The 27,538-nt window shown below is 27.2% G+C and overlaps 1 protein-coding gene across 16 annotated transcripts in view; it reads left to right on the top strand.

Moving 5' to 3' along the window:
• LOC129907765 (myocyte-specific enhancer factor 2) overlaps nt 1–25,086 on the top strand; it is a 173,928-nt gene extending 148,842 nt beyond the window's left edge. For 2 of the 16 annotated variants that reach the window (XM_055984118.1, XM_055984119.1), the window contains 8 exons: nt 4,196–5,045; nt 11,591–11,794; nt 12,673–12,979; nt 13,256–13,375; nt 16,378–16,756; nt 16,841–17,256; nt 22,567–22,635; nt 23,403–25,086. In XM_055984118.1, the coding sequence (XP_055840093.1) occupies nt 4,992–5,045; nt 11,591–11,794; nt 12,673–12,979; nt 13,256–13,375; nt 16,378–16,756; nt 16,841–17,256; nt 22,567–22,635; nt 23,403–23,545 (1,692 nt within the window). In that variant the 5' untranslated portion in view covers nt 4,196–4,991 and the 3' untranslated portion in view covers nt 23,546–25,086. The remainder of the gene's footprint in view (nt 1–4,195; nt 5,046–11,590; nt 11,795–12,672; nt 12,980–13,255; nt 13,376–16,377; nt 16,757–16,840; nt 17,257–22,566; nt 22,636–23,402) is intronic. The other 14 variants (XM_055984125.1, XM_055984127.1, XM_055984128.1 and 11 more) reach the window with 14 other exon arrangements.
• Nucleotides 25,087–27,538: the final 2,452 nt, after the last annotated feature.

The raw sequence follows: 27,538 nt of genomic DNA, 5'->3' as shown, positions 1-27,538 counted from the left end.
ATATCTTCACGTGAAACACGTGCTTTTTGAAATGTTTTTGTGTGTTTTTTTTTCAATTTTTTTTTTAACTTTTTAAATGTAACATGAATATTTTTAATTTTTTCTATTGTTGGTAGGGAATTAAAAATAACAAACATAGGTAGTTTTAAATGTATCTGGTTTTACATAACCCCTTTTTTTTATTATTGTTCATTTAAAAGTTCCATGACGCAGATTAAAATAAATATCACGTTAAAATCGGCATGATTAGGATTACATTTACATAGGTGTTTGTTTTTTTTTTTTTAGAATAAAAAATAAAATGTGACCAATTTTTCCTAATATATGTGCTTTTGACGTTTACATAATTTCACACAAATTTTAATATTTTTTGTTTACAGGTTTTGAATAAAGAGGAAGAATGAAGAAAGATTATACATAAAAATCTAACAATTTGTATCTCTTGAAGTACGTTATAACATAAGTTTAACTGATTTTTTTTTTCAGATTTTTGCACAATTTATTATTATTTTAAGAGAAAAAATTGAGTAGATACAGTTTACAGCCTATATTTTTATAGAGTCTATATTTTTATGTGAGATAATTTATTACAAACAAATTTGTAACGGTTCCTATTGGAACTTATTTTCTTCTTACAGCTTTTTGTAACTGTTTAAATCTTCCCGATATCTTTTTAATTTCCCGAGATATCTTAGATTTAAGTTTAACCCAAAAACAAACTTAACTTTATTTAATGTTTTTGCCATAATAACCAATATATGAATATTTTTCTAAAGGTTTTTGAGATGTTGAACTCGAATCCGTTCTTGAAATATTACTGTTATAAAAAATACTTTATTTTGCATTATAACGGTAATATTTCAAGAACAGAAGCTAATAGAATTTTTCTGTTTTCGGATTCGACTTAAGCACCCGAAAAACCTTTAGAAAAGTATACCTATTTTGGTTCTTGTGGCAAAAAAAAGTTAAATTTGGATGACCAGTGCTATTTTTGAGCCAAAGACATATTTAATTATAAGATATATCGGGTAATAAAAGAGATATCGAAAAGATTTAAAGAGTTTTTGGATAAAGGGAACCAGTTTTTTGCCATTTTATAACGGTAATATCTCTAGAATGGAGGCCAATCAAATTTTTCTGACTTGGATTCAGAACCCCAAAAACCTTCAGAAAAGTATATTTTAGTTCTTCTGGCAAAAGCCTTATTGACCAGCGTTATTGTTCGTGTTAAAAATACAGTATAGCTAACCTAAACGAAAATTGAACTGAGAAGACAATTATTATGTAGTTTTAGTTTTTTTTAGAATTTGAGAGCAGAAACTTTTACAATTCTAGTTTGGCTTTTTGTCACTGGACGGCATTTTGACTTTTCTTTATTTACTTACAAAACGCTTTTTTCTCAAAGTTAAAATTTGAAACCAGGCGGTTTATCTACATGTACATTAACAAAATTCAAAAACGCCAAATTTTGAAATCCTAAAACGGGCTATAACATGCGTACAACAAAAGCAAGAGGAACACTTTGAATAATTGTTATAACTGAAATTTAAACAAATATTATCTTTTATCGCAAGAATGAAGCGTTGACATTTTTTTTTAAATAAAGATAACAAACACTTAGTTTAACACCGTATTAAAATGTGATACATTTTATTTGTAACAAACAGTTGTTCAGTGTTTTTAAGTGGATTTATACTTTTTATATTTATGTGTTTTTGTAGGTGAATTTTCATAAATCGATTTTTTATGTTTTTTCTTTCTCAAAAAATAATTCCAATTTATAAATTCCAATTTTCATGAATTTTCATGGAAGAATGAATTGCGTACCTACAAGAATTATTTTCACTGTAAAAACATTATGGAAAAATCACCATCATCGATATTTTTATTTTGTTGCTTTTACAGTAAAAACAACACAAGTATTTAATATTGATCCCAAACCGTATCTCATATTTACTATTTTACAGACAAAGTCCTGCATTCATGACCTTCAGTTCCTTCCACGAAATTTATTTTACTTTCAATATTGAGTCAAAAAATGGGTAGGTTTTAATAAATTGGCACATATCTGATGATTTCTCTAGAATTGATTCCCACAAGTTCAACAATTAAAACCAAATTATATTATTTATTGTATACATCGCATCGTTTGTCGTTTTTGAAACTGAATTTAACTTTCAAATTTCATACATATTTATTATTTTTATGTATGAAAAAATGTATGAAAAAACATGTGTTTTTTAATAACCACGCATACATGTAAATAATAATTATTTTCTTTGATTTATAAATTTGATCCATCCTGCTGGGAAATTTATTATTCTCTTTATGGTTTGTCCTTTATTTTTAACAATATTTTCCAAGCCATAACCTTTATACGCAATTATTGACATCAGAGCTTCAAAGGAGTTACCGACCTCATTTACGTCAGTCAAAACACTTGTTTTCTTCCATTCCTTATTCAAATAAGTGTTTTTTTGTTGTTGTTTTTTTTATTTGTTGGTTCCTTTTTGTGTGGTTTTTGTGTGACTTTTCCATTTGTTTAATCAAATGTCCTAAAGCAAACGAGAACAGAGAAAAAAGTTTAATTGAATGGAAAAATTACAAAACGCACAAAAATTTCCCACAATAATTGAGAAGAAAAATAAAACAAAAAAAAAAAAACTTTTCTAATCGATAAATTTATAATTCGTTTTTTATTCGAACAACATCACATACTTTTTAACCCACATATATCATGATTAATAAGTAATTTTATGACGTAGATAAAGTACCAACCCACAAACTACATACAAATCGGAATTTCCCAGTGATTTCTTCTTCATTTTGTTTCTCTCTAACCAGCCCTTTAATGAACTTATTTGACTTTTAATTATATTGATTAGTTCTAAGTTACGAGAAAGCAAAATGAAAAAGAAAATTAGAAAAAAAAAATAAACTATTGCACTGTCACACCCCCATACGATATATGTAATAGACGTGTGTCCTTGAAAGATTGAAACTTTTAGAGTGTGTGCTTGAAGGAAGAAAAATTGAGAAGGAAAGAAGTCGATATTAAGCTTATAATGAAGACTCTTCAAATATATACCTATCCTTTTGTCGTCCTGCTTAATTTGTGCTGTTAAACTGTTAATGAAGACATCTCAGGCTATTGAAGGGTTAGGTTATAGTTGATATTCGATTGATTTTTAATTGTGTCGCAACTTGTTATCATCATTAATGTGTGGGTGCGTGGGTGTATGTGTGAGTTGTTAAAAGTTCAAGATATGGCTGGCTATACAATCTATTTTAAGAGCACTCTTAAATAAATAGAATAAACTGTCATTATATTATCGTTTTGTTTGAAAAAGAAGGGGAAATTTGAAGAAGAATGTATTAAAGGTAGAGTTTGGAAAACAAAAATGGCAGAAAATACAAAACTTTAGATGCATTTTTGAAACTTAAGGTCCTAAAATGTTGCTACTGAAATACACAAACATTTCTAATAGTTTTTGTATTAAAAATTAAAGTGTATTAGCAAATAAAAGGGAAAGCAATTCGTCGTTCAATTAAGATTTAAACCGAAAAAATCAGTTCTAACAATTTCATTTGAAATTACTAAGCCGCATTTATTTTCTGGGTGTCAATCTTGAATCTATCCTAAATGAGTTATATTATTTTGCAGTAGAAGTCACCTTTAACTCCTCTGACAACTCAATAAACCTTGTTTTTCAAACTAACTTTAAAACAAGAGTACTGTTCCAATTTTCCGTCAAAAGTTTCATTGACTCTTTCACCACTTTGAAGTAAACGCAACATTAACAACACTCAACCAACAACCCTTTCCTTTAAATCTTCAAAATTGTTCATCAATCTGGAAGACAGGGCAATGAACTGGCCTCATGCAGCTTTTCTGCTCGATAAACAATTCACTTGGTTCCAAAAAAAAAAAGCTAGAAAAAAAAAATCAATCTGACCACATTGACAAACAACTTTGCAACAAAAAACATAAAAAGTGGGTGAAATAATTATCAATCAATCGAGAAAGCATCCTTTTTCCACCTGATTTGTTTCAATTCAAAACCTAATCACTTACTTGAGTAAGCTTAACAGAAAATATATTTAAAAAAAAATAACATAATTATGACATTAATTTTATATGACTTTCTAACAAAAACTTCCATTTTTATCTTTTTTGTTTTTTGTCTCTTTTTAGGGTGAAAAACTCCTTGGGAACAGAGAAAAACAGCAGCAAAAATATATAATATCCTGCAACCCGCCAACAGTAAAAGCCGTCCAAAAAGAATCGTTGTTTTTAGTTTTTTTTTTTTCTTCTTATTATTATTATTTCATCCATCAAAACACCCACACTCTCACTGATACTTAAAAGAAGACGAATAATAATTTATTGACTGCAAAATAATAAAAAGGAAACAGGACGAACAAAAAAAGACAAAAACAACAAAGTGAAAGAAAAAAAAAAACATCACCATCAAGCTGTTTTATTATCCTTGTTTGTTGTTTACATCAAAATTTTTACGCAAACAAGTTGAAGGAGTCTCGACAAAAAGATAAAAAACAAAAACACACATACACAGTGAGAGAGATATTCAAGTAAACTAGCTATTTGTTCATTGGATAATAATCAATCAGGATAATGATTCCATAGATGCCATAAACAGAAGTCAGCGAGAGAGAGAGAGAGTGAAAGGACCTTTATTTTTGTGTCATCATATTTTTTCACTTGAGGAATTTTGTTACACAAAAGTACAGTTAAACAAGGCTCAACTGGTGGTTGCTTTTGTACTGTGGGGGACCATTGGTTTTTTTATTTATTTTTTATTTTTTTAAATTTTTGATTTAAAAACAAAAAAAAACCTGATTGTTATTGTTTTGGATACAAATTTTCAAAACTAAATTTATTTGTGGAGTTCGTCGTATAATATACCAAAATCATCATTAACATACTGTTGTGTCAAGTGCAATAAAAATTTACTGTCAAAATTGCGGCCATGGGTAGAAAAAAAATTCAAATTTCCCGGATCACGGATGAACGGAATAGACAGGTGAGTTAATAAAGAATATTTTTTTTTAAGTATATTTTTATAAGAAATAGTTAAAATTTATAATAAAAATAAGATTTTTAGTTTTTAAATAACTACAAGTAGTCTAAAATTATATTAGAAGAGTTATTTGGTGTTTTTGTTATGTACACTATATCAAAAAATCGATTTTCCTACAAACAATTTTGAAAACCGCGTAAGAGTATTACCGCCCGCTGTACAGTGGTGCCTTTGATGCTTTTTAGCGACTTGAATTAATCACACTGAAGGATTAAAAAACACACTGAAAGATTAAAAAACATAAAATAGAAGTAGGTACATAATACCTAAAAAAATCAATTTTCTTGTAAAAAAATCGAAAAAATCTGTATTTTTTTCTTCCATTAGCTTTAAATCAATGTTTTTTTTTTATATGACAACCTATAAAAAATTTTATATCATCTGAAAGCTTATTATTTCAGCATTAATATGATGTTTCAATCATATTTGTACAACATCTAGAAAAAAGTTAAAATTGTTTAAAGTCAACCATGCGTAAATTTCAATTTGAGATTACGGTACTTTCTAGTTCCTACACTGGTGGCTAGTCATATCGGTAACAGATCACTACAGGTGTTTTGTGTTACTTGTAGAGCTATATTTTGTACAAATTAATATAATCCTGTTTATTACCTATCTACACTAAAAATATCATCAATTTATCTAGGTATATATTAAAACAAAAAAGATATATAATCAATTAATTTTAACTATCGCTTCTTCGTTTCATCTTGTTTCAAATCACTATAATCCAGTTAAATAAGGGTTTAACCTCGGAAAGAATGTTAGTAGAAATTTTTTTTGCTTAATATCTTCCTTTTGCCATTCTATAACATATCTCAAAAGTCTAGAAAAATCTCATGTCCGCTTGTCGCGATTTCAAGGTCATATCGCGAAATGGAGATTTTCAAAATTAGCAAAAATAGGCTATGGTAGTATATACACATATGATACATGATTTCAAGGTATTTTTTAATGCTGATTCCAAAAAATCTAAAATCAAGACAATCTGACGTCTCTGGAAGGTGCAGATTTTAAAAAATTGGAAAACTACACTTCAGATATTTGTGTCAGATCAACATGAATAAGGTGCATTACTTTTCAGGGATGGTCAGGTTGACTTGTTTGTGAGTTTTGTTGGAATTAGTGTTAAAAAATACCTTTAAATCATGTCGCTTATGTTGGTATACATATAAAAATTTAAACTTTTCTTATTAATTTTTTAAAATCTGCACCTTATTTTCAAACCAAGAAAATTAGGACTTGCGGACATGAGATTTTTTTTAATTTTTGAGGGTAGTTAAAGAATATCCAAACAAAGATTAAAATGAAAAAATTAGCCTATTTGCACTTATTCCTAAGATGAACAAGAATCTTCTTTAGTGCATATCCTAAAATTTGCCCCTCCATAAAAAAATACCATTATATCGTAGGTATATATATTTTTTGTAAGGGATTGTTTTGATTTTTAATAATGATGGATTCTAAAATCTTCATGCAAAATTTGGTTCATCTACCATAACTTTTAAGGGTTTTTCGGCAGTAAGTTTGCAACTGTTATAATAATATGAGTTGACAGATGAAAAACAGGTATAACTTTTTCCAGAGACGTAAGATTGTCTTAATTTTAGATTTTTTGGAATCAGCATTAAAAAATACCTTGAAATCATGTATCATATGTGTATATAATACCATAGCCTATTTTTGCTAATTTTGAAAATCTCCATTTCGCGTTTTGACCTTAAAATCGCGACAAGCGGACATGAGATTTTTCTAGACTTTTGAGATATGTTATAGAATGGCAAAAGGAAGATATTGAGCGAAAAAAATTTCTACTAACATTCATTCCGAGATTTACCCCTTTTTTCTCCTTATTTTACTGTATTACTACGATACTAAAGAAGTTTTCACTTCAAAAACAAATTATAAAATTCAACAAAACTTAATATTTATTTTTCGTTGAGCAAAAAAATATAAATAATTTTTATTATTTTTGTTATTTTTTTCTTCGTTAAAAAAATATACTTTTCCTGAAAGATTTTTTTGTTTTGAATTTGAATCCAAAGTAAAAAAAATAATTATCGCATAAAAATTGTTGTAGCTTTTCGTATTCTCCATACTAATTAATACTCTTCAGTTTTCAAAATGTCATGACTTTTTCTCAAGAAATACCCTCAGATTTTTGATGCCGAAAAACAACAAAGGCACCACTGTTATAAGTTCAGTGTTTTTTTTAATACATGAATTGGAGAATAAAGTCATTTAATTCTCATAGTATGAGAGCTTTAATTAATTAGAATTAAAAAAAAGAAGAAAAATATCAATGTAGCGATTTAGGAACTTCCTTTTTAAATGCTAAAAAGAGCAAATTCCTAATCAATTGTTTCACCAAAATTAACCTCTTTAAGTTGATGTTTTTTTTTTTTTCAAAAGTACTTGTTAATTTTGGCCTACAGCTCACTGTACAAACGAAAAACAATTTCCCTTTCAAATGAATAATAATTTATAAAAATATAAAAATGGCCTTCAAAAATTTTAGCGTAATTATTTAATAGGTTTTATTAAATTATATTCAACTTAAGTTCTCATCTCAAAAGTCAATAGTATAAAATCCCAAGAAAATTACAAAAACTTTTCTCTTCATCTCTTATTGCTACAACCCACATACCTCAAACACTCAATTATGTATATTACTAACCTTAGAAGAATGTTAATAAATAATAATTTCCATACCTTTAAGGATCAAAAGGTGTAACATTCACACCTACTTTCATCTTTTAATAAAAAGGAACTTTACTTGCTAATAAAATAAAATAATTTTAAAGTCTCTCATACTTTTTGAGTTAAAGGATATTTTATCCTGGACAGAAATACTTTTTAAATTATATATCTTATAGAAATAGCTTATTTCTCTCTGCGTGGGTACTTCTCCCAACTCCTTCATTTTTCTTGTCCTGTTCTTATAAATGTCCAAACAAAGTTTGATCAGTTTTTCTAACTTGGTTTTACTTTAATGATACATTACGTCCCAAAGTTCTCAAATGATTCTATTTTTTTTTTATAAAAATAAAAAAAAAAGCCACACAGATATTCTTAGTAAGTATCAACTTTCTCAAATGCTTATTGTTTCGTATTTCTCTCTGTCAATCGAAAGTTGACTCTAATATGTCATTGTGAAGAAATCCCACTCTTTTTCAAGGATCTACTTCTTACCTACTTCCTACAAAAAAATACTAAAAATAAAGCTAACAACTTGTGGAAAAGAGTCCATTTGATTTCATTAGTCGAAACACCTAAGTGAGCACATTGTAAAGCACACACTATGATGATTCTCAATCCATCAACTACGCCTCCTACAACACCCTCTATTGAGTATTGTTGAAATTAGAAGAATGAACAACAACATGAGGAAAAGTTTTTTTTTTTCTTTTGCAACAATGTAGGTTGGTGTTCATTGGTATTCTCTGCAATTGAAAGGATTAAATTACAGTGCACCCTATCTCTCTCTACCTCTTTCTCTCCTTTTGTATACAATTGAATGTTTCACAATTCCTTCCTCATAGTCCTATTCAACCAATTGAAAGTTGTTGCCAAGAAAAAATAGAAAAAAACACCCCAGCACGTTGCAATTCAATTGTTAGATATTACTTTTAATTGAGAAAGTTTTCGAATTCGGTCCCGGAGATACACATTCTAACTTTCCATTTTTCTAATGAAATTGAATGCTGATAAAACCTGATGCACATGGATTGCATGGGTATGAGAAGTTTTTGCTACAAAATACCTACTAAAAAAAAATAAACATTTAAGATGGATTGATATTTTTTTAAATGGACGATTTTATATGGGTTTTATTAGACTTTTGAAAATATAAGAAAAGCAATCTATCTAAATTAGATAATTCAATTTAATTCTTAACCAATTAACGAATTTTTCTAGGTTTTTGTTTCAAAGAAATTTCTGATATTTAAAAAAAAAATATTTTTTTTTTTTTCAAAAGTATCTGACACTGAAACATAAAAATTTTGTAAAATATTTTAAAGCTTTAATGCAAATACTAACAACAAAGATACGATAAATTTAAATTTCTTGGTAGCAGAAATTGTTAAAAAAAAAATAAACATAACAAGTTTGCATTTCGTAGTTAATTGATTTTTTATTTCACAAGAAATGTCTCTCAGCAAAAACTACATAAAGTTCTGTTAAATTTTGTGATAGTTAGAAAATATAAAATGCTTCGTAGTACAATGTGTCATTCACATTGAATTACATGGAAACTCTTCGAACTCTTGAACTGAATTTGCGTATTTTCCCGCTGTCTCAATTTTTTTTTTTTGAAAATTTCATCTTCATATGAAAAAGTTCTGAAGCGAATGATTGTCTGTCTGAAAACTGAACAAATCTGTTGGGTTTAGTGGAAAAACAGGGTTGGGTTTATTTTAACAGGATTTACTATTATCGAAAACTATAATTTAACCTTTTCAGCTTCAGATTAAGCAGACTCTTTGTCAGGGTTTGAAAAAATATGAATTTAAAAAAATAAAATTGAAATTAAAAAAAAAATATTGCTTGCTAATACAAAAATTTGCATTGAAAAAAAAAAAAAAATGTATTGCAAATAATAATATTTTGCATTAAAAATAAAATGCACGACTGGGTCGCACGTACTTGCTCTTGTAGTTCACAGTATCTTTATCTTAAATATCTATTGGAAATTTAAGATTTTGTAGAAAAAAAAATCAAAAAAAAAAAGTTTAAAAATTAAATAAAAAAAATTTTTTTTTTCAAAAATGTTTTTAAAAATATTTTTTTTTTAAATTTTATACTTAATGATCTCTGTAAATTAAATAACTAATGCTTTGATGAAAAACATGAACTTAAAAAATATGTCAATTTTTGAAAAACGGCAATGCCATATTTCCGTTCTCCGCATTTTTTGAGAAAAACTAAAAACGCAGTTTTGTTGGAATCAATAAGAGTATTCCGCACACCAAATTTTATCGAAATCGTTAGAGCCGTTTTCGAGAAATTTGCAATACCTCGAAAACGTTATATGGGATGTATGCGTTAAAATGGAGATATTAAAAAAATAAAAAAACGAGTCTACGGAATTACGTAAAAATCATCTGTACCAAGTTTCAACTAAATCCATCCATCCGTTTAGGCCCTAGCTCGATGTACAGATGGACGTACAGACGCACACACGCAGAGACGCACAGACCGACGGACGGCATGACGAAAACCACTTTTATGATCTTCTCCATCATCGTAATGTTGGTTTTGATTAAAACCTCGATTTTTTTTTTTTCTACACGAAACCAATACTTGCCCTATAGAGCAAGTAAAAATTTTATTATCAATGAAAACTATTTGCATTGAAAATAAAATTTTATTGTAAATGAAAATATTTTGCATTGCAAAAAAAAAATTAATGCAAAATGTGTGCTCGTAGAATATCTTACAATTTTGGCTATTTGACTATACTTAAACTTTTTCAACTATAATATATAACAACCTAGACAGCAGACTTTTTAAATTAGGTTTATCCATGTATTATATTTATTTATATTTTATAACTTTGTCATTGTTTAACGTTTGGCCCCTTTGTGCCAACAAAATTTTGTATCTATCAATTTATCCTAGAAATTTTAAGTCAATTTTAAATAGCAAGTTCAATAAACCAAAATTGAATTAAAAAAATATAATATTGAAATCAAATTCGTAAGAAATTCGACGATTATTAAAACAAAATATTTATTGCACACATTTTTTCAATGCAGAACATTTTTTATTTGCATTAATTTGCAAAATATTTTTATTTGCAAGAAATATTTTTTTTTCTAATGCAAATATTTTTCAGTTGCAATAATTTTTTTTTTAATGCAATTTTTTTTTATTTGCAAAAAAAATTTTTTTTTTTCAAATTTGCAATGGAAAGCAAATGCATTAAAAATAAAATGATTTTTTACAACCCTGCTCTAAGTGGAGGTAAAAAGTAAACAAAATCAATAAATAAGTTTGGTTTAAAATAAAATTGAAAAATTCAAAATTTGATATAATTTTGTACCGACAATTTTTTTAGAGTCTCAAGATTAAACTGTCTATTTTTCGTTTTTGAGTTTTGAGGCTCAGCGGACCACTTAACGTTGGTCCATTTTTTTAACAAAAACAATCTCGAATTTCTTCACCTTTTGATCCCATGTCTCCTCGGGTGAATTAGAATGTCGTTATTGAAAAGTGTCCATTGAAAAAATATTATTATGTATTTTGTCAAATATAAAATATGCAGACAATTGAATAATATACTAATAGATAACTGAAAATAGGAAAGTTAAATTTTATTACATCATTCACTAATGATACTAGTTTATCAAATATTTTCTTGTTTTCATTCAATCAATTTTATATAAAACTTTTTAATGAGAAGAATTATATTTATTTAAATATTTTGTATACAAAATTCCTGATTTAATTTTTATTTTTTTTTATTTTGTTCTTTTTTTTTGCAGGTGACATTTAACAAGCGTAAATTTGGTGTGATGAAGAAGGCCTACGAATTATCGGTGCTGTGTGATTGTGAAATTGCATTGATTATATTCTCATCTAGCAATAAATTATATCAATATGCTAGCACAGATATGGATAAAGTTTTGCTGAAATACACCGAATACAATGAACCACATGAATCGCTGACAAACAAAAATATAATAGAGGTACATTATGTTGAGCGGCAATGTGTTGGCAATGAAAAATATAAAATTCAAAATAATATATTAAAAAAGCATTTTTTTTAGTTTTTATTTAATTTTATTTTTTTTTTTAAGAGTTGAACATTTTTTTTTTATATTTATTTTTGATTTTTTTTGTGAATATTTTTTATTTTTATTTTTTTGTTTTATTTAAGAAATTGTGTTTCTGTTAAAAAAATATTTTTTTTAAATTTTTGAATCTAAGGATGAGAAAAACTGAATGCATAATCTTTTGATATCTTCCGTTTTAATTTTTAAATAAATGAATATTTTGAAATAGAAAATTATGGAAATATTGTTCAAATATCTATTTTCATTCAAATGGAAATAACTCTTTCATTCTTAAGGCATTTAAACCTACACTAAGATCCATTTGTCACCTTTTTGTCGACAATTTGCATAACAAAACTCCAATTGAAATACTTTCTTAAACAGTTTAAGTATTCACAATACGACACTTAAGCTTTATGTAATGTCTTTTTGTCAAGGTAAATTGATTCTTATTTATTACAGAAACACAACGCTTTTTTATTCCTACTAAAAAAAATTATAGTTAAGAATTTTTTATTTTTTTTTGTTATTTTAATTTTTTGTTTTGCTTTTCATAATAAAATAAACCGTGAATTTTCAAAGCCTCACATTGTTGCTTCTAAGTATTTGAAAAAACCTATACCTACCGACCAAAAACGGTTTTGGTTACCAATTTTTTTTTTTTTTTGTTGATTGATTGAGTAAACTAACGCTTTTTTAAAAGCGCTGATGTGTGCCATCATTTTTTATATAAAAACCTTTGCCATTACGTAGTGAGTTCTGTCCACTGACACTTACAGGTGCTAATAAAGAAGGAAAATAAGAATGGAGTCATGTCACCCGATTCACCGGAACAGGAAACCGATTACACCTTGACACCACGGACCGAAGCCAAATACAATAAAATCGAAGAGGACTTTCAAATGGTAATGCAACGCACCCAGATGACTGGAGGAGCTAGAAATATGACAAATCCGAATTACACATTGCCAGTTTCGATGCCAGTTGGTGATAGTTATGGCGGTGCAATGCTGCAGGCCAGCCCCCAAATGTCGCACACAAATATCAGCCCTAGACCATCGAGTTCGGAAACGGATTCAGGTGGGATGTCATTAATAAGTTAGTTTGCTTTCTATTTCATCATTATTATTTATATATTTTTTTTTTGTTTTTGTTCACACTCATTATTCATAAATTTTTTTTTTGTTTTTATTTATTATTTTTATGTGTGAGCGTTTTCTTTTTAGTTTGGGATTCATATATATATATTTTTTTTAAGTTTATATCCCTTACATAAAAGAGTTACGAACAAAAAAAAAAACAAAAAAATTCAAAGAGAAGCTAAAAAAAAAACAATATGCTAAGCTTTTATTATACAATAATTAAAATTCACAGTATATCCATCTGCATCAATGCTGGAGATGTCCAATGGTTATCCTCATTCGCATTCACCACTTGGTGGATCCCCAAGTCCGGGGCCAAGTCCTGGCATAGGTGGGCAAAATAATAATAAATGTAAGCATGGTAGTTTTGTTACTCCCATTCCCACCAACCCCACACTCCGTTTTTTTTTGAAATTCCTTCCTGCAAAATTAAGATAAAACAAATAAACAAAACAAAAAAAACTGCATTAATCCTTCCTGTACAAGTATAATAATAATAAACAACTTGAAAAGCATAAATCCCTTTTAGAATATAAATTCCTCTTAGAAAATTTGCTTCTGTAATTAATATTTCGAATTTAAATTTTGAATTTATTCATTTTTTCTCTTAAATTTAAATTTGCCATTTGAAAAATAATTAATTCGTACGAGAATTGAGGAATTTACAATATTTAATGGCGAATTTAAAAACAATTGTTAATTAAAATAGCTTTGTTAATATTTATTATTAGATTTTTTTTTTAAATGCATGGTTTGAAACCCTATTAAAAAAAAACTTTAATTCTTTTGTAGCAATTAATTTTAATTCAAATATTTTACTAAATTAACTAAAACTTTGCCTGATTTCTTTTTTTAAATTGTTAAAAAAAAAAATTACAATGAAAAAAAAGTGTAAGTGTAGCGAAAGCCTTCGTGAAGTGCTCAAATAAACACTCAAATTAGTCTATTTGGCGAAAATCAATGAAAATTGTCTGGTTTTAAAAATATATACAGCCGATATATTATGATGATGTTTTTTTCATCATTCAAGATTTTGTATAAACTTTCTGTTCAAAAAATTTCAATTTATAATTCAAGATTTTTTATTGAAATGAGATTTTATACATAAGTGGCAACCCTATTTAAATAAAAAAAAACCTTTCTTGTTTTTAGTTTGGTTGAAAAATATATAAACAAAAAAAAATTTTAAGACTGCAGATCCACAAATTTGATTATCCTGTTCAAATGAAAAATAGCACCAAAATAATTTTCCATTCTGATTCAAAAACGAGAATTTTTGGTATTTTTCAACATAAAAGCTAAGTTTTAGCTTAATTTTTTCTACTTAAAAGATGGCACCCAAAATTGTTTTACAGTGTCTCAGCTTAAATGAAATGTAAAGTTTAGCCTTTTACTCTATGAATAAAATGCACGACTGGGGTCGCACGTACTTGCTATTATGGTAAAAACAGCTCTAATGTCAAACCTTTTTAATGAACAAAATTAGAGAAAACTTAAAATTTGATATTTTTAAATAAAGAAAAATAAAATCTGTTTTTATAACTAATTAGACGCCATTTTAAAATATATGTATTTTATACAAAACCAAGTATATGCCATTTGATTTCTTGCATAAAAAGGAATTTTAAGAAAACAAAATTTCGGAAATCGTTAGAGCCGTGTTAAAAAAAAAAATAATTTTTTATATATGTATAAAAATAAATATTCCTTCTTATGTGACCTTTTTAGTAAAATAAAATATACTATTGTTTGTGGGCTATAGGTCTTTTCTTGAAAAGACCTATAGCCCACAAACAATAGTATATTTTATGTATAAAAATATTCTTACATTTAAAAAAAAAAAAAAAAAATTGGTTAGCCATTTTTAAGAAAATATTTTTCAACATATAAAAACGAAATTTCGATAAAATTCATCCACCCGTTTTCAAAAATCGATTTTTCAAAAAAAAAAAAAAAAATTGAAATATTTTTAAAAAATACAAAAATGTTTTTGTTTTGAAAATTGTCGCATTGTCGCTTACGAGAAATTTTATTTTTTTTTTTATTTCCAAAGTTAGCTACACACAAAAATTTCAATTAAAATCGTTAGAGCCGTTTTTGAAAAAAAAATTTTATTTCCTTTATATGACAGGTACCGTTAGTTTTGGTCCTCTAGGGAATCACCCAAAACTGTTAACTACGAAGTTTGAAGAAAATGGCTCCATTAGTTTAGGCTGTAGCTCGAGGTACACAAATACGGACAGACAGACAAAATTGCTACACCCACTTTTTTGCACTCCCCTGTAAAATTGTTATCTCGAGTTCTTTTTTTTTTTACGAATCCCTAATTCTTCAAAAATAACTACAAAAGATCAATTCGTTGCATTAATTGGTCATTGATAAAAAATTTATATTAACTGTTTAAATTTTTCCATAGAAAAAAATGTTGCGCATACGCCACAGTGACTTATTTTTACATAATAAGACTGAAGAAATGAAAGAAGATAATATAAAAAAAAATAAACGTCATACCATTTCTTTGTTTAGAACTAAAGAAAGCAGTAAAGATTTTGGTTTTTGATTGGTTTTTGTGCAATAATTACGATATACCTAGTTAGTTTTTCTGTAAATTTCAGAATCTTTTCCTTAATTTCAAGATTTATTTTGATTGACTGCACAAATTGTATAAAATTAATAATTTTTTTTTTTTTTTCAAAACCTTCTTTAATGATAATGTAAGATACTAAAAGTACATACAACTTCTTTCTTTGTTGACTTTACCTGTCTGTTTGTGACGTTCCTTTGGTTACTTAAACATTTTAATATTTTGCACGTCGAAGATAAATGATGTCTTCAATCTATAAGAATTGCTTCACAAGAGACAATCTAAAAATATATGTATAAGTAATCAAATTTGTTTCGGTGCTTCAGTGTCAACGATTTTTTTTTTTAATTTAAAAGTTTTCAAGACAAGTTCCTCTTCCCTTCTTAAAATATATTATGTCAAAATTTCAGGTACATCAAAAATATTTTATGAAAACGATGATTTCCATATTTTACATTTGTAATATTATATTGTAGATGTAGTTGATGATAAGTAGTTGAAATAAATCTATAAGGTTTATCTAGAACTCATGAAACATATATATCCATTCCCACAATTCAACATTTAAGTTTTTTGATATTCTTATTCTCATCGCAAATTTTGTTTCCCCATAACATAAAATCCCACTTCAATCCATTAACATGAATTTAATCCTAACTTTGTTATGTTTGCTGCATGTTGTTAATTTTTCGACTCAAATCCATCACAATAATCAACAAAATTATAACAAAAATGTATTTTGTTTTTTTTTTTTTTAATTTAATTTATAGCATCTCATCACATATCACATAAACAACAATCACCGGGTGGACAAAATGGCCGAGCTTCCAATTTACGTGTAGTCATACCAACGCCAACTATCGCTCCAAATATGTCTAATCAAGATGATATTGGCTATTCAGACGTGAGTTCACAATCTCAATCACAATCACAACAACAGTTCCAATCAGACACATTAAAAAATACATTTCTCATACATCATCAGCAACGGCATAATCAGACATCACTCAATACGCCGGTGGTAACATTACAAACACCAATACCAGCCCTCACTAGTTATTCGTTTCCGCAAGATTTTTCAATGAGTTCCTCGGACGTGATGAGCCTGTCATCGTGGACCACCCATCAGGGTTTAGTACAACATACTAGGTTAGTAGTTATTGATTGATGATGTTTTCAAATTAAATATCCTTGCAACAAGTAACAACTTTTTGGTATTCCATTTGGGAACAGTTTACCACATTTAGCTGTATCGAATAGTACCCCACCACCCGCGACATCACCGATATCAATTAAGGTGAAATCCGAACCAGTGTCACCGCCCAGAGATTTATCTTCGGGCCAGGGTGGTCATTCATCCAGTCAGCACCAGCAACATCAGCAGCAGCAGCAACAACAACATCAGCAGCATTCTAGTTCACACCTGGGTCAGTCGCCCAGTGGTGCCATCTCTATTACAACTATGAATACAGCAGCTGTGATAGCTGGCGGAGGAGGGGGAGGTGGCGGCGGAGGGGGCTCGAATTCTAATAGTAGCGGCGGCCATAACTCGTCGGCGACAAATTTAAGTGTTCTAAGTCATCCACAGCAGCATCTGGTCATGTCAACGTCCAGACCTTCGTCCACGGGTCATCTCACACCTACACCAGGTAAATATCTCTTTTTTGAGTTTTTTTTTTTGGATTTTTTAATTTACGTTTTTTTGCTTTTTTGTTTTTAATTTAGTTTAACAGCTGAGTTTTTTTTTATTCTAATTTTTAAGTTTGCTGTGCAATTAATTGGATTAGAATTTTCGTTTTATTCTAAAATTTTGTTATAATATAGATTTTTGCTGTTTTCTTAATATTTTTTTTTTATTCTAATACTTTTTTCAGTGGCATGATAATGATAATTTAATTTGTTTTTTGTTTTTTTTAGATTCTTTTAGAAAAGTATACTTAACTAGAAATTTCAGTAGAGACTTTAAAAGATACCTACGCTTTCATTGTGGAAATAAAATAGGCTTTTTATGGAAAGATTGTTTTCAATTAAAAAGAAATAATATAGAATTATGAAGGTATTCAAATTTTGGGTTAGATTTTGTATAGTTTAATATTTTGGAGTGGTTATGAGAAGTAATTATAATTAGTAAACATCAAAAGACGTCTCACTGTTTTCATATACAAAGTTAAGGTTTTAAATAAAAAAGTGTCAAACAGCATCGCAGCAACACTGCACAAAAAAACATTGCATCAGAATCAAAGCAAGAAATACTTTGAGTCAAAGTAAAATTGAAACAATTCTGGAAAGTTTTGAAATCAAAATCGAATAACTTTATCTTCAAGTTATTTCCTTAAAAAAATATTCATTCAAAAACATTCATTTTTGAAAATAAGCCACCTTTAATTCAAAATTTAAAAAAGTAATACATACATATAACATGCAAACCCTGGTGATTGAATTTCGTATTCATAGCTTCTAGGTTACTCCTCTCTTAAATACGATTTTAACAAATTTCCATTTCAACTTTAGGGTGAAATGCTTATCAAACACCTTTTAATTTTAATATACAAAATAGGGGTATGGTTTGTTTCGCTTTTCTTATTTCGGTTTTTGGTTGTTTCGTCTTAGTCGATTCGCTATTTTATTGTTTCGTTTTTTTGTTGTTTACTTTTTTATTTATTTCGTTTTTCCTTATTTCGACAAACTTATACTCCGTTTTCTTATGACTTCGTTTTTAGTTTATTTTGTTATTGATTACTTCGTTTTTTCATTATTTCGTTTTGGAATTAAGTCGCCTTTAGTTCACTTGGACTTTTATTATTTCGCCACCAATTGTTTCAATTGGTCAAATAATCAAAAATAATTGTGTCAAAAACGAAATAACAGAAATCGAAGTAAAAAGGGCGAAACAATAGGCACCCACAAAATAGATGTCCTTTTTTTTTCTTTAAATTTACTAGGAGCGTATTACATTTTAAGTTGTGTTATTTCTCCGACTGAATATTAGATATCTCCACCAAACGATGGTAAAAAAACAACGCCTTAATCAGGCGCGTACGTTGAGTTGTCGAGTCCCCGGGGCAAGACTAAATTTTGGGGCCCCTGTGATATTTGGAGGCCCTTTTGATATAGAAAATAAGAACAATAAATTATACGATCTACTTTTTTCTTGGGGCCCTGATGTACCTTTCATTTGTTGGTCGCTTAGATTATTCAAGTAATATTTTTCGGGGCCCCAAGATATTACAATTCTGTAAAAATAATCATTTTTATCAGAAAACAAAACCGACTTCCATGGCTAAAACTGGGTTTTATGGTTTTTCTAATAGTTCCTATGGCCAGAACTGAACGAAATTGAAATGGGACCACATTGCAGCTACCAGCTATCCAATACAAAAAGAATTATCAAAATTAGTTCACTCAGTCCAAAGTTAAGAGGTAACAAAAAAAAAAAAATACAGACGAATTGAATACCTCCTCCTTTTTGGAAGTCGGTATAAAAACATTTTGCTTTTAATAAATGCATATCACTTAATTACGTATCAGTACTCTAGATCTACATAAAGTATTTAAGTGCTTTCATGACTCTTAAGCCTAAGCTTGGCCGAATTTTTCTCTGATTTTTCCACAATTTTATTTTGTATCAGAAAAAAAACCCCATTAAAAAAAATATATTTTTTTATCTTTACGACTCCACTGCATATCGTGAAGATTGAATGAATAGAAAAAATCTGTTAATAGAATATGTGGAAATTGGTAAATAATACAGGAACAAAATGTTATGAGGCTAAAATTTTCACTCAAAGAAATAGGGTCAGAAAAATTAATAAATGAATTTTATGATTCATATCGACGCTGAATTTCACCATCAATATAAGGTCAAAAGTCTTCCAAAATATTCTTATTTTTTTAACGCATCGAAAGAGAGGAAGTAAATGAGAAGCAGGGTTGTAAAAAATCATTTTATTATTATTAATGCATTTGCTCTCCATTACAAAAAAAAATATTTATCGTAGTTAACTAAAAAATATTTCCATTAAAAAAAAATATATTTATTGCAACTTTGCATTAAAAAAAATGATTGCAAATGAAAAAATTTGCATTGAAAATAAAATTTTCTTGCAATTAAAAATATTTTCCATTGAAAAAAAAAATTATCGCAATTAAAAAATTTTCTGCATTGAATAAAAATTTTACGTTCAATGCAAATTTTTTTTTTAATGCCAAATATTTTTATAGTCCAGTGCATTTATGATGTTCATATATGGACGACCCAGCAGTTTGTACCACCCCAAAATTTTTTTTGCTCATTCGATAGAGCATTGGCTGAATATTATTTCCCTGATTTTTCGCACTCGCGAAATTCACCTTTGGGCCGCCATCTTGGATTTTAGTTTTTGTTGAATATCTCGATTTCTATTTATCCTACATACACAGAGAAAAATAGACCACATAAAATAGAACAAAAACAATAAGATTTCTCTATGGTTTTCATCCAAGAAGGAAACCTTATTAAAACAATCGGGTTTTCCTTATTGTTTTAAAATCTGCAAAAAAATAAAAAAAAAGATGACCAGGCTGGGAATCGATCTGGAGACTTCAAATCATTAGTCGCCCACCTTACCACCTGAACCAACCTGCCATGAAAATATTGATCGCGATTTTTGTTCTAGTGCTAAGTTGCAAAAAAAATCAACTTTTCAGTCAAATATTAATAAGATTTTCTCTATAAAAATAATAAGAAATCTCCTTAAAAAAACCTTATTAATCGTTGCTTTTAATAAGATTTCCTTATGAAATGTATGGACGGTAAAACAATATGGCAATCTGTTAGTTTTTAGGGGGTCATATTTTTCTCTGTGTAACTACATAAAAGTTGTGTATACAAGAAACGTAGGCAATTAAATTTCGCGTCTTTTATGTTAGAACACTTTTTCGATATTCTGAATATTAAAAAAGTTACAAGCCAAAAAAGTAAAAAAAACCGACAAAAATACAATTTTAATGTTTTGAGGACTTTTTATCAAAATTATGAAAAAACGTTCCTTAAAACTCTCTACAACTCTGATATACAACTTTTTTTTCTATCTCTATAAATACAAAAGTTATTAATACTTTTTTTTGTTAAAAATGCTCTTTGTTGTTTGTATTTTTTTATCCTTACTTTTTTCTTAAATTTTTTTTACCAAATCTTGAATTTTAAATGATTAGTGAGTATTTTATAGCTTTATGTAACAAGAGAAAATTCAGGACCTGCAATTTTTTTTTTTATATTTAAGTCTCTTCATTTCGTAAAAAAGGTGTATTTTTTAACAAAAAAGTATTAATAACTTTTGTATTTATAGAGATAGAAAAAAAAGTTGTATATCTGAGTTGTAGAAAATTTTAAGGAGAGTAATCTTTTCTCGGAACGTTTTTTCATAATTTTGATAAAAAGTCCTCAAAACTTTAAAATTGTCATTTTTTTCGGTTTTTTTTTAAATTTTTATCTTATAACTTTTTTAATATTCAGAATATTGAAAAGATGTTCTAAACAAAAAAAAATTGGGGGTGGTACAAACTGCTGGGTCAAATTATAAATGCACTGGACTATTAGTTGGAATAAATATTTTTTTTCAATGCAAATATTTTTCAGCTGCAATTAATATTTTTTTGATGCAATTTTTTTTTATTTGCAATAAATATTTTTTTTTTTAATTTCAAATGCATTTTTTTAGTCGATATTTTTACAACCCTGATGAGACGGTGATCAAATTGGAAAAATTTATGTTAATGGAATCCATATGATACATTTTTTCCTTGTATTTTTAATGATATCTCCTCGATATGGTTACCTAAAAAATGAAACAACTTATGTAGGTACGCATTGATATATTCATAAATGTTTCTGCAATAAGACCAGTTAAATATGACCAAAAAAAAAACCTTTTACTAGGGTTGAAAAATATGAGTAAAAAAAAAATAAAGCATTTGAAATTAAAAAAAAAATAAAAACCAATGGAGAAATTTTACCTTAAAGTTATTCAGGATTTATAAAAGACTTAATGGCTCTTTGAGTTGCCAGATGCATGCTGAAACCTATTGAAGTTAAAATTATTTTCAAATTATAGAAATCAAGTTTATATGATATATTACAGAAAACCTCCTTTTCTCTTTTATTACACTCTTTTTCTATAGTTTCTTGGCATGCATTTATCAATAAATCTATTCAGCTAATTAAATTTTAAAAATCATCAATTTGTTGACTGAAAAAACAAAATTACTCTTTATAAATTCGATATCAAAATTCACGGAAATGATTATATCACACTGAAAATTGGGATTCAGTTCATGAGATATCGCAGATTATCGCCTTGTTCATATTTTTAGTAAAAATTTAGTTCAAACGTTAGTTACAAAACGTTGCTTGCTACAAAATGATTTAAAATTTAAGGTGTTATGTTAATATAAAAAACAGAATTATTTGCATAGATTTTGTATTTTTCACCGAATGACCCCTAAAAAATTAGGAAAAAAATTCATTAGTTCAAAAAGTCTTATTTCATGCAATAAGCAAGGACCAAAATTCCAAATGTACATTTTAAACTATAATTTTATTTAACTGAAAGTTTTCCTCAGGTATACTGAAAGTAGATTATTTTGTAATATAAAATTAGTGCAAAGAAATTTTATTATTAAATTTAGTATTAGACATATATTTTCATTAAAAGAGTGCAAAGCCAAAAATAAGATATAAAACCAATCCTATTCATATCATTTTGTTATGTAAATAAGTAAAAACACAAAATAAGACGTATAAATAACAAAAATAGAAACAAAAATCCCTATCCCAATAGTATAAATAAAAATTTAGTACATTATATCCTACCCCTTTACATAAAAAACCAAACATAATTTAAAAAAAACGAACAACAAAACAAAAACCAGAAAAAAATTAACATTGAAAAACAAATTTGTTTTTATTTTCTAATACTTAGTTCTAGACAAATATGATGGCTATTGTCGCTCCCAACTGGGTCCTAGTTCTAGATTTTGGAATTTTGCCGGTAAATTGGCTAACAATTTTTTTATTTTATTATTTTTTTTTTTTTTCAATTTTATTTTTCTATATAAACATAAACCTCCTATTTATACTTGCTACATGATTTATATAATTTTCATTTGTTTTTCTTTAATTTTTTATTTTTCAACTATTTTATACGTGTTAGTTCCAATTTATTTTAGAAATATCTCATAATTTCTCATTATGATTAGTAAATCAAAATTAAGATAAAATTTTTAGACAAAATATCAAAAAATACAAACAAAATAGATACAAAATTCCAAAAACGACAAATTAAATTTATATTTTTGATCTTTTGACTAACATATTTTTCTTTTAAGTTTCTTTTTTTTAACTTTTAATTTATTTTTTTCTTTAACTTAGAAAAATATTTATAACTAATCCATTTACCATCAAATTAATAAAATTAAATAAAACCTTCCTTTTAGTGTGTATTTCCTGCAATCTTATATTATTTTTGTTGTGTATTTTAAAAAAAAATTGAGTGCTGTAATTTTTCTACTAAAAAATCAAAAAAAAAAAAACATAACTATATTTATTTTTTTGAAGCTTCCTGCAACCAAAAGTAAAAAAAAAAAGTAATAAAAGTGGCAACAAAATAATAACAAAAAAAAAAAAAAAACTGTGTGCGTGTTTGCTTGAGAATTTGACAAAAATAAAAACCACAAAAATGAGACAAAACAAAATTTTGTGAAATCCCAATTCAATATTTTATAAAAATCAGTTCAAATCTAACTAATACTTTAACAGATTTTCTAATCTTCACCACAGGTTCTGTGACCCCGACAAATGCTCCGTCGCCAGATCTGCGCATGAGCAGCCAACTATCTGACTATGATTCCCCCAATCAGCCCCACAAACGACCACGCATCTCTGAAGGATGGTCAACATAGCCGTCAAATAGATTTAGCAGCAGTAGCGGCGGTGGTAGTGGCGGCAGCAATAGCAATAGCAACAGCAGCCAGCAGCAGCAACAACAAGCTGCTGCTGCTCTAAATTCAGCGTTACAAGGAAACTTCTCAAGCTATTCTAATCAATATCATGGATTGAGTCCATATCAACCCCAGATAATGCTGCCGCAAAAGCGATCGCATAGCAATTCAGATGCAAATTACTCGAACCACATTCACCAGCAGCAGCAACAATTACAACAACAACATCAGCAGCAGCAGCAACAACAACAACAACAACACCTCCTCCATAATCACCATCAACAGCAACAACAACAGCAACAACATTTGCAGCAGCATCACAATGGAAGTAACCATAATTCTAGCACCCCTACCAGCAACGGTGTGATTGTTTCAAAATAGCATAGAATTACAACAAAACAAAAGTCATATTTTTAATTAAAAATAAAAACAAAAAATAAATAAATAAAAAAAATATTTTGTACACCTCTTACAAACAAACCCAGATAAGAAATAGATAAATAAAATGTTAAAGTTAAAAAAGAATATATATAAATATATATAAAAAAATGTATATTTTGACATTCGAAAATCAATTATTATATATACATACAAACAAAAAACAAAAAAATATTATATATTTCTAAAATGAAATTAAAAAACAAAACAAAAAAAAAACAAAAAAACAAAATCAATCGTGTCATATCTATTTAATGTTAAAGTTAAATATTAAAAATATATTTATATATATATTGATAGTTATTAAATAAAAATTAAGTCTTAAGTTTAAAAAATTAAAAGAATGTTTTAGGTTAAAAATTAAAAATAAAAAAAAAACAGAACTGTAAATAATTAAAACATACAACAAAAAAAAACAAGCAGTGAAATTTGTATTTAAGTTTTTATTTGTTCTTATTTTATTCGAAAAAAATAAAACTGTGCAATGAAATAATTTTTGTTTTTTAACCAAAATTCAATTGTAAATATTAGAAAAACAAAAAAAAAATTAAAATCCGTCAACCAGATATATTTTTAATTACATTTTTTTTTGTTTATTTTTAAGGACTTGAGACTTGTTAATGGAATTAAATATTATCAATAAGAAAAATGAATGCACAAGAACTTTTTAGTAAGAAGAAACAACAAATAAAATAAAATTTTACTTTAAATTTGAAAATGATTTATAGATTAACAGCCTAAATTGAATTTTCTGTTGTTTTGGTGATGAACTTTGGGTAGCAATGAGTTAGATTTTTGGCTTCCATTTATTTACAAAATTGTACAGTTTGGTTTAAAGGAGTATTTGGTTGGGACTTTTTTTGATACGACGAATCATATCATAGATTACTGAATTAAGTATTTCAGAATTTGAATAACTTCAATAGAAAAAAACAAACACCACATTAACTGTTATTGCCAATCGGCTGGTGAAATTTTTGTTACATTTCGGATGGCCAACTTTGTAAATGTGAAGGTCCGTAGATGGTTAAAAAAAAAATCAAGAAATTTCATTAATTTTTTTTTTAATTAATAATGTTACTCATACACCACAGTGATCCGATTTAAATATAATTTTTTTTTAAATGGCTGTGCCGTTCATTAATTTTATTTGATTTTCAAATTTGAGGTACCAAATGAAAGAAGATATACCATACAATCGTTCTATATACCCAAACTATAGTGAAAGTAGTTCTCTAGTACATAGATGGTTTTCTTTATTCAAAATAAAAATAAAAAATGTTTGTTGGAGAAATTTCATGGCGATCACAGAACTATCTCCAAGTTGATACCTTTTAGGTATTTCAATGTATTTTAGTTTTACTATCAAATAAGACAATAATAATGGAAAATAAAAAGCATAAAAAAGAATATGTGCAGGAAGCAATTAACGAACCCTTTCTTTGATAAAGTGGTTTAATTTTTTCTAAAGTTTCTACTTTGATATTGAACTGTAGTAAGCATAATGGACAACTTTGAATAATTTTGATAGCTAAAATTCTGTATTGGCGTTGTTTACCACTTTCATAAGCAAACTAAACGCAAAGTGGAATATTTGAAAGTTCTTACTAAGTCAAAAGGCCTTGGTATGAGTTTAAAAAACCTCAACTTTGTACCAAACATAATTTTTTGGGCTTCGATCACGACATCACTACAGCATTTAGCTTCTGGTTATTATTTCTAAATTCAAATCATGTTTTAAAAAAAGTAAGAATTTAACTCGGAAGTTAAAATTAAACTGAGAAGTTTTTTTGGGACAAAATCTTTTCATCAAAATTGATTCTCACACAAATCACAAATTTACTTGTTTTTTTAAATTTAGATTAAATTTAGATTCTAGTCTAAATTTAAAAAAAAAAGTAAATTTGGGATATTGTACCAATAATTGGTTTTTGTTTTTTTTTTTTACATTTTTGTACATAGGTATTAATAAGTCTTTTAGTCCAAGACTTGCAATGCAGCATGTTTTTCAATCGATTCAGGTCCATTAGTTTACTATTATTATTTACTCAGTAAATAATTCTGAAAAAAATAAAGGAAACATTATGCTTGACAGATGTGTAATTAACACATTAAAACTATGGATCATTGAACAAGAATTTCGAAAGATTTTTAGCAACTCAAACTTTGAGTGTAAGCACATAAATGATTGAGCATCATATCTTTAATGATACCTTTCTGAATTCTGAATTTACCCAAAGTCCAAACTTAACTCAAACACTACTTCTTAGCTTGCTCGAGTGTTATTTATTTAGAGGATTAAGTAACTGCAAATTAAACTCAGGCCACACCTTAAAATTGGCTTGATGGCTTTTATAAGTATAGGAGAGAGCTTAAAAATGATTTTTATTTGAGCCTTTAAGATGCAATTATTTTTTAAAGACACCATTTTGGGAATCTATATCAAAATCTTCTGAATTGAAAAGAGATACCATAAATCTCACACATATATTCAATACATATTTCCTTGGGAATATTTTCGAGATCACGAAAATCAAAAACAGTTTCCCTTAAAGTTTATGGAGAGTTTAGCTATGATTTTATACGATTTTGTGCTGGAAATAAATTCCGAAGGACTATTCACTATCAAAAATCATACACTCACCAACTTGTGTTTGATAGAAAGAGATTCCTATTGCAAATTCGAATAGTAGGTACACTTATAATTTAAAAATACAATCTAAAAATTGCATTTTAGGCGTAAATAACGAAATTTAATTACGAAATTGAGTTATTATGAAGTTGATTTAAATATTAAAGAACTAGAAAAAACTTGTGTTTAAATTGATCTTCAAAAAATAACACAACTAATTTGCAAATTTAATTTACATTTGTTTGTTTTATAATTTTTGTACCCTAAATTGAAACCAAGTTTACTGACAGAAAGTGCGTTTTCAAATTTAATTAAAATCCTGCAATCAAATAATATTAATGTTATTCAATATTTATATTTTTTAAAGGTAAATTTTGATTTATTTTATCAAATTTTAAGTAATGTGCTGAATTAAAAAAACAAAAATAAGAGCGAATAAGAACTTGAATTAAATCATTCAAAGCTGCAAATGTATCAATATAAGTATAAACGTAAAAAAATTTATAATAAATAAATATTGTGCAATTGTACTTAGATTTCTCAGCAACAAAAATAATTACATATTTTTTTCTTTAATTACATTATATACTTGACAGCTGCAATATTAAATATTTTAAAATATTAAAAAAAAAATGAAAAGAAGTCAAAAATAAATACAGAAAGAGGTGGCAGAATACGGGAAAAATAATCTAGTTATTTTAAATAAAATTTTCTATTTTTTTTGTTTGCCATATTAAAAAAAAAAAAAAAACAAAAAGCATGATGTAGATAATATTTTCTAGTTAAAAATAAAAATAAAATATTTTTTACTCAATTATAGGTAGATGCAATCAAAGTAGTTGTGTTCGTTATAATGATTATTATTATTATTCATTCAAAATAAA

The sequence above is a fragment of the Episyrphus balteatus genome, chromosome 1 (genome assembly GCF_945859705.1).
Source record: "Episyrphus balteatus chromosome 1, idEpiBalt1.1, whole genome shotgun sequence".
NCBI lineage: Eukaryota > Metazoa > Arthropoda > Insecta > Diptera > Syrphidae > Episyrphus > Episyrphus balteatus.
Note: the sequence above shows the minus strand (reverse complement) of the source record. Positions and strands in the feature narration are given on the sequence as shown.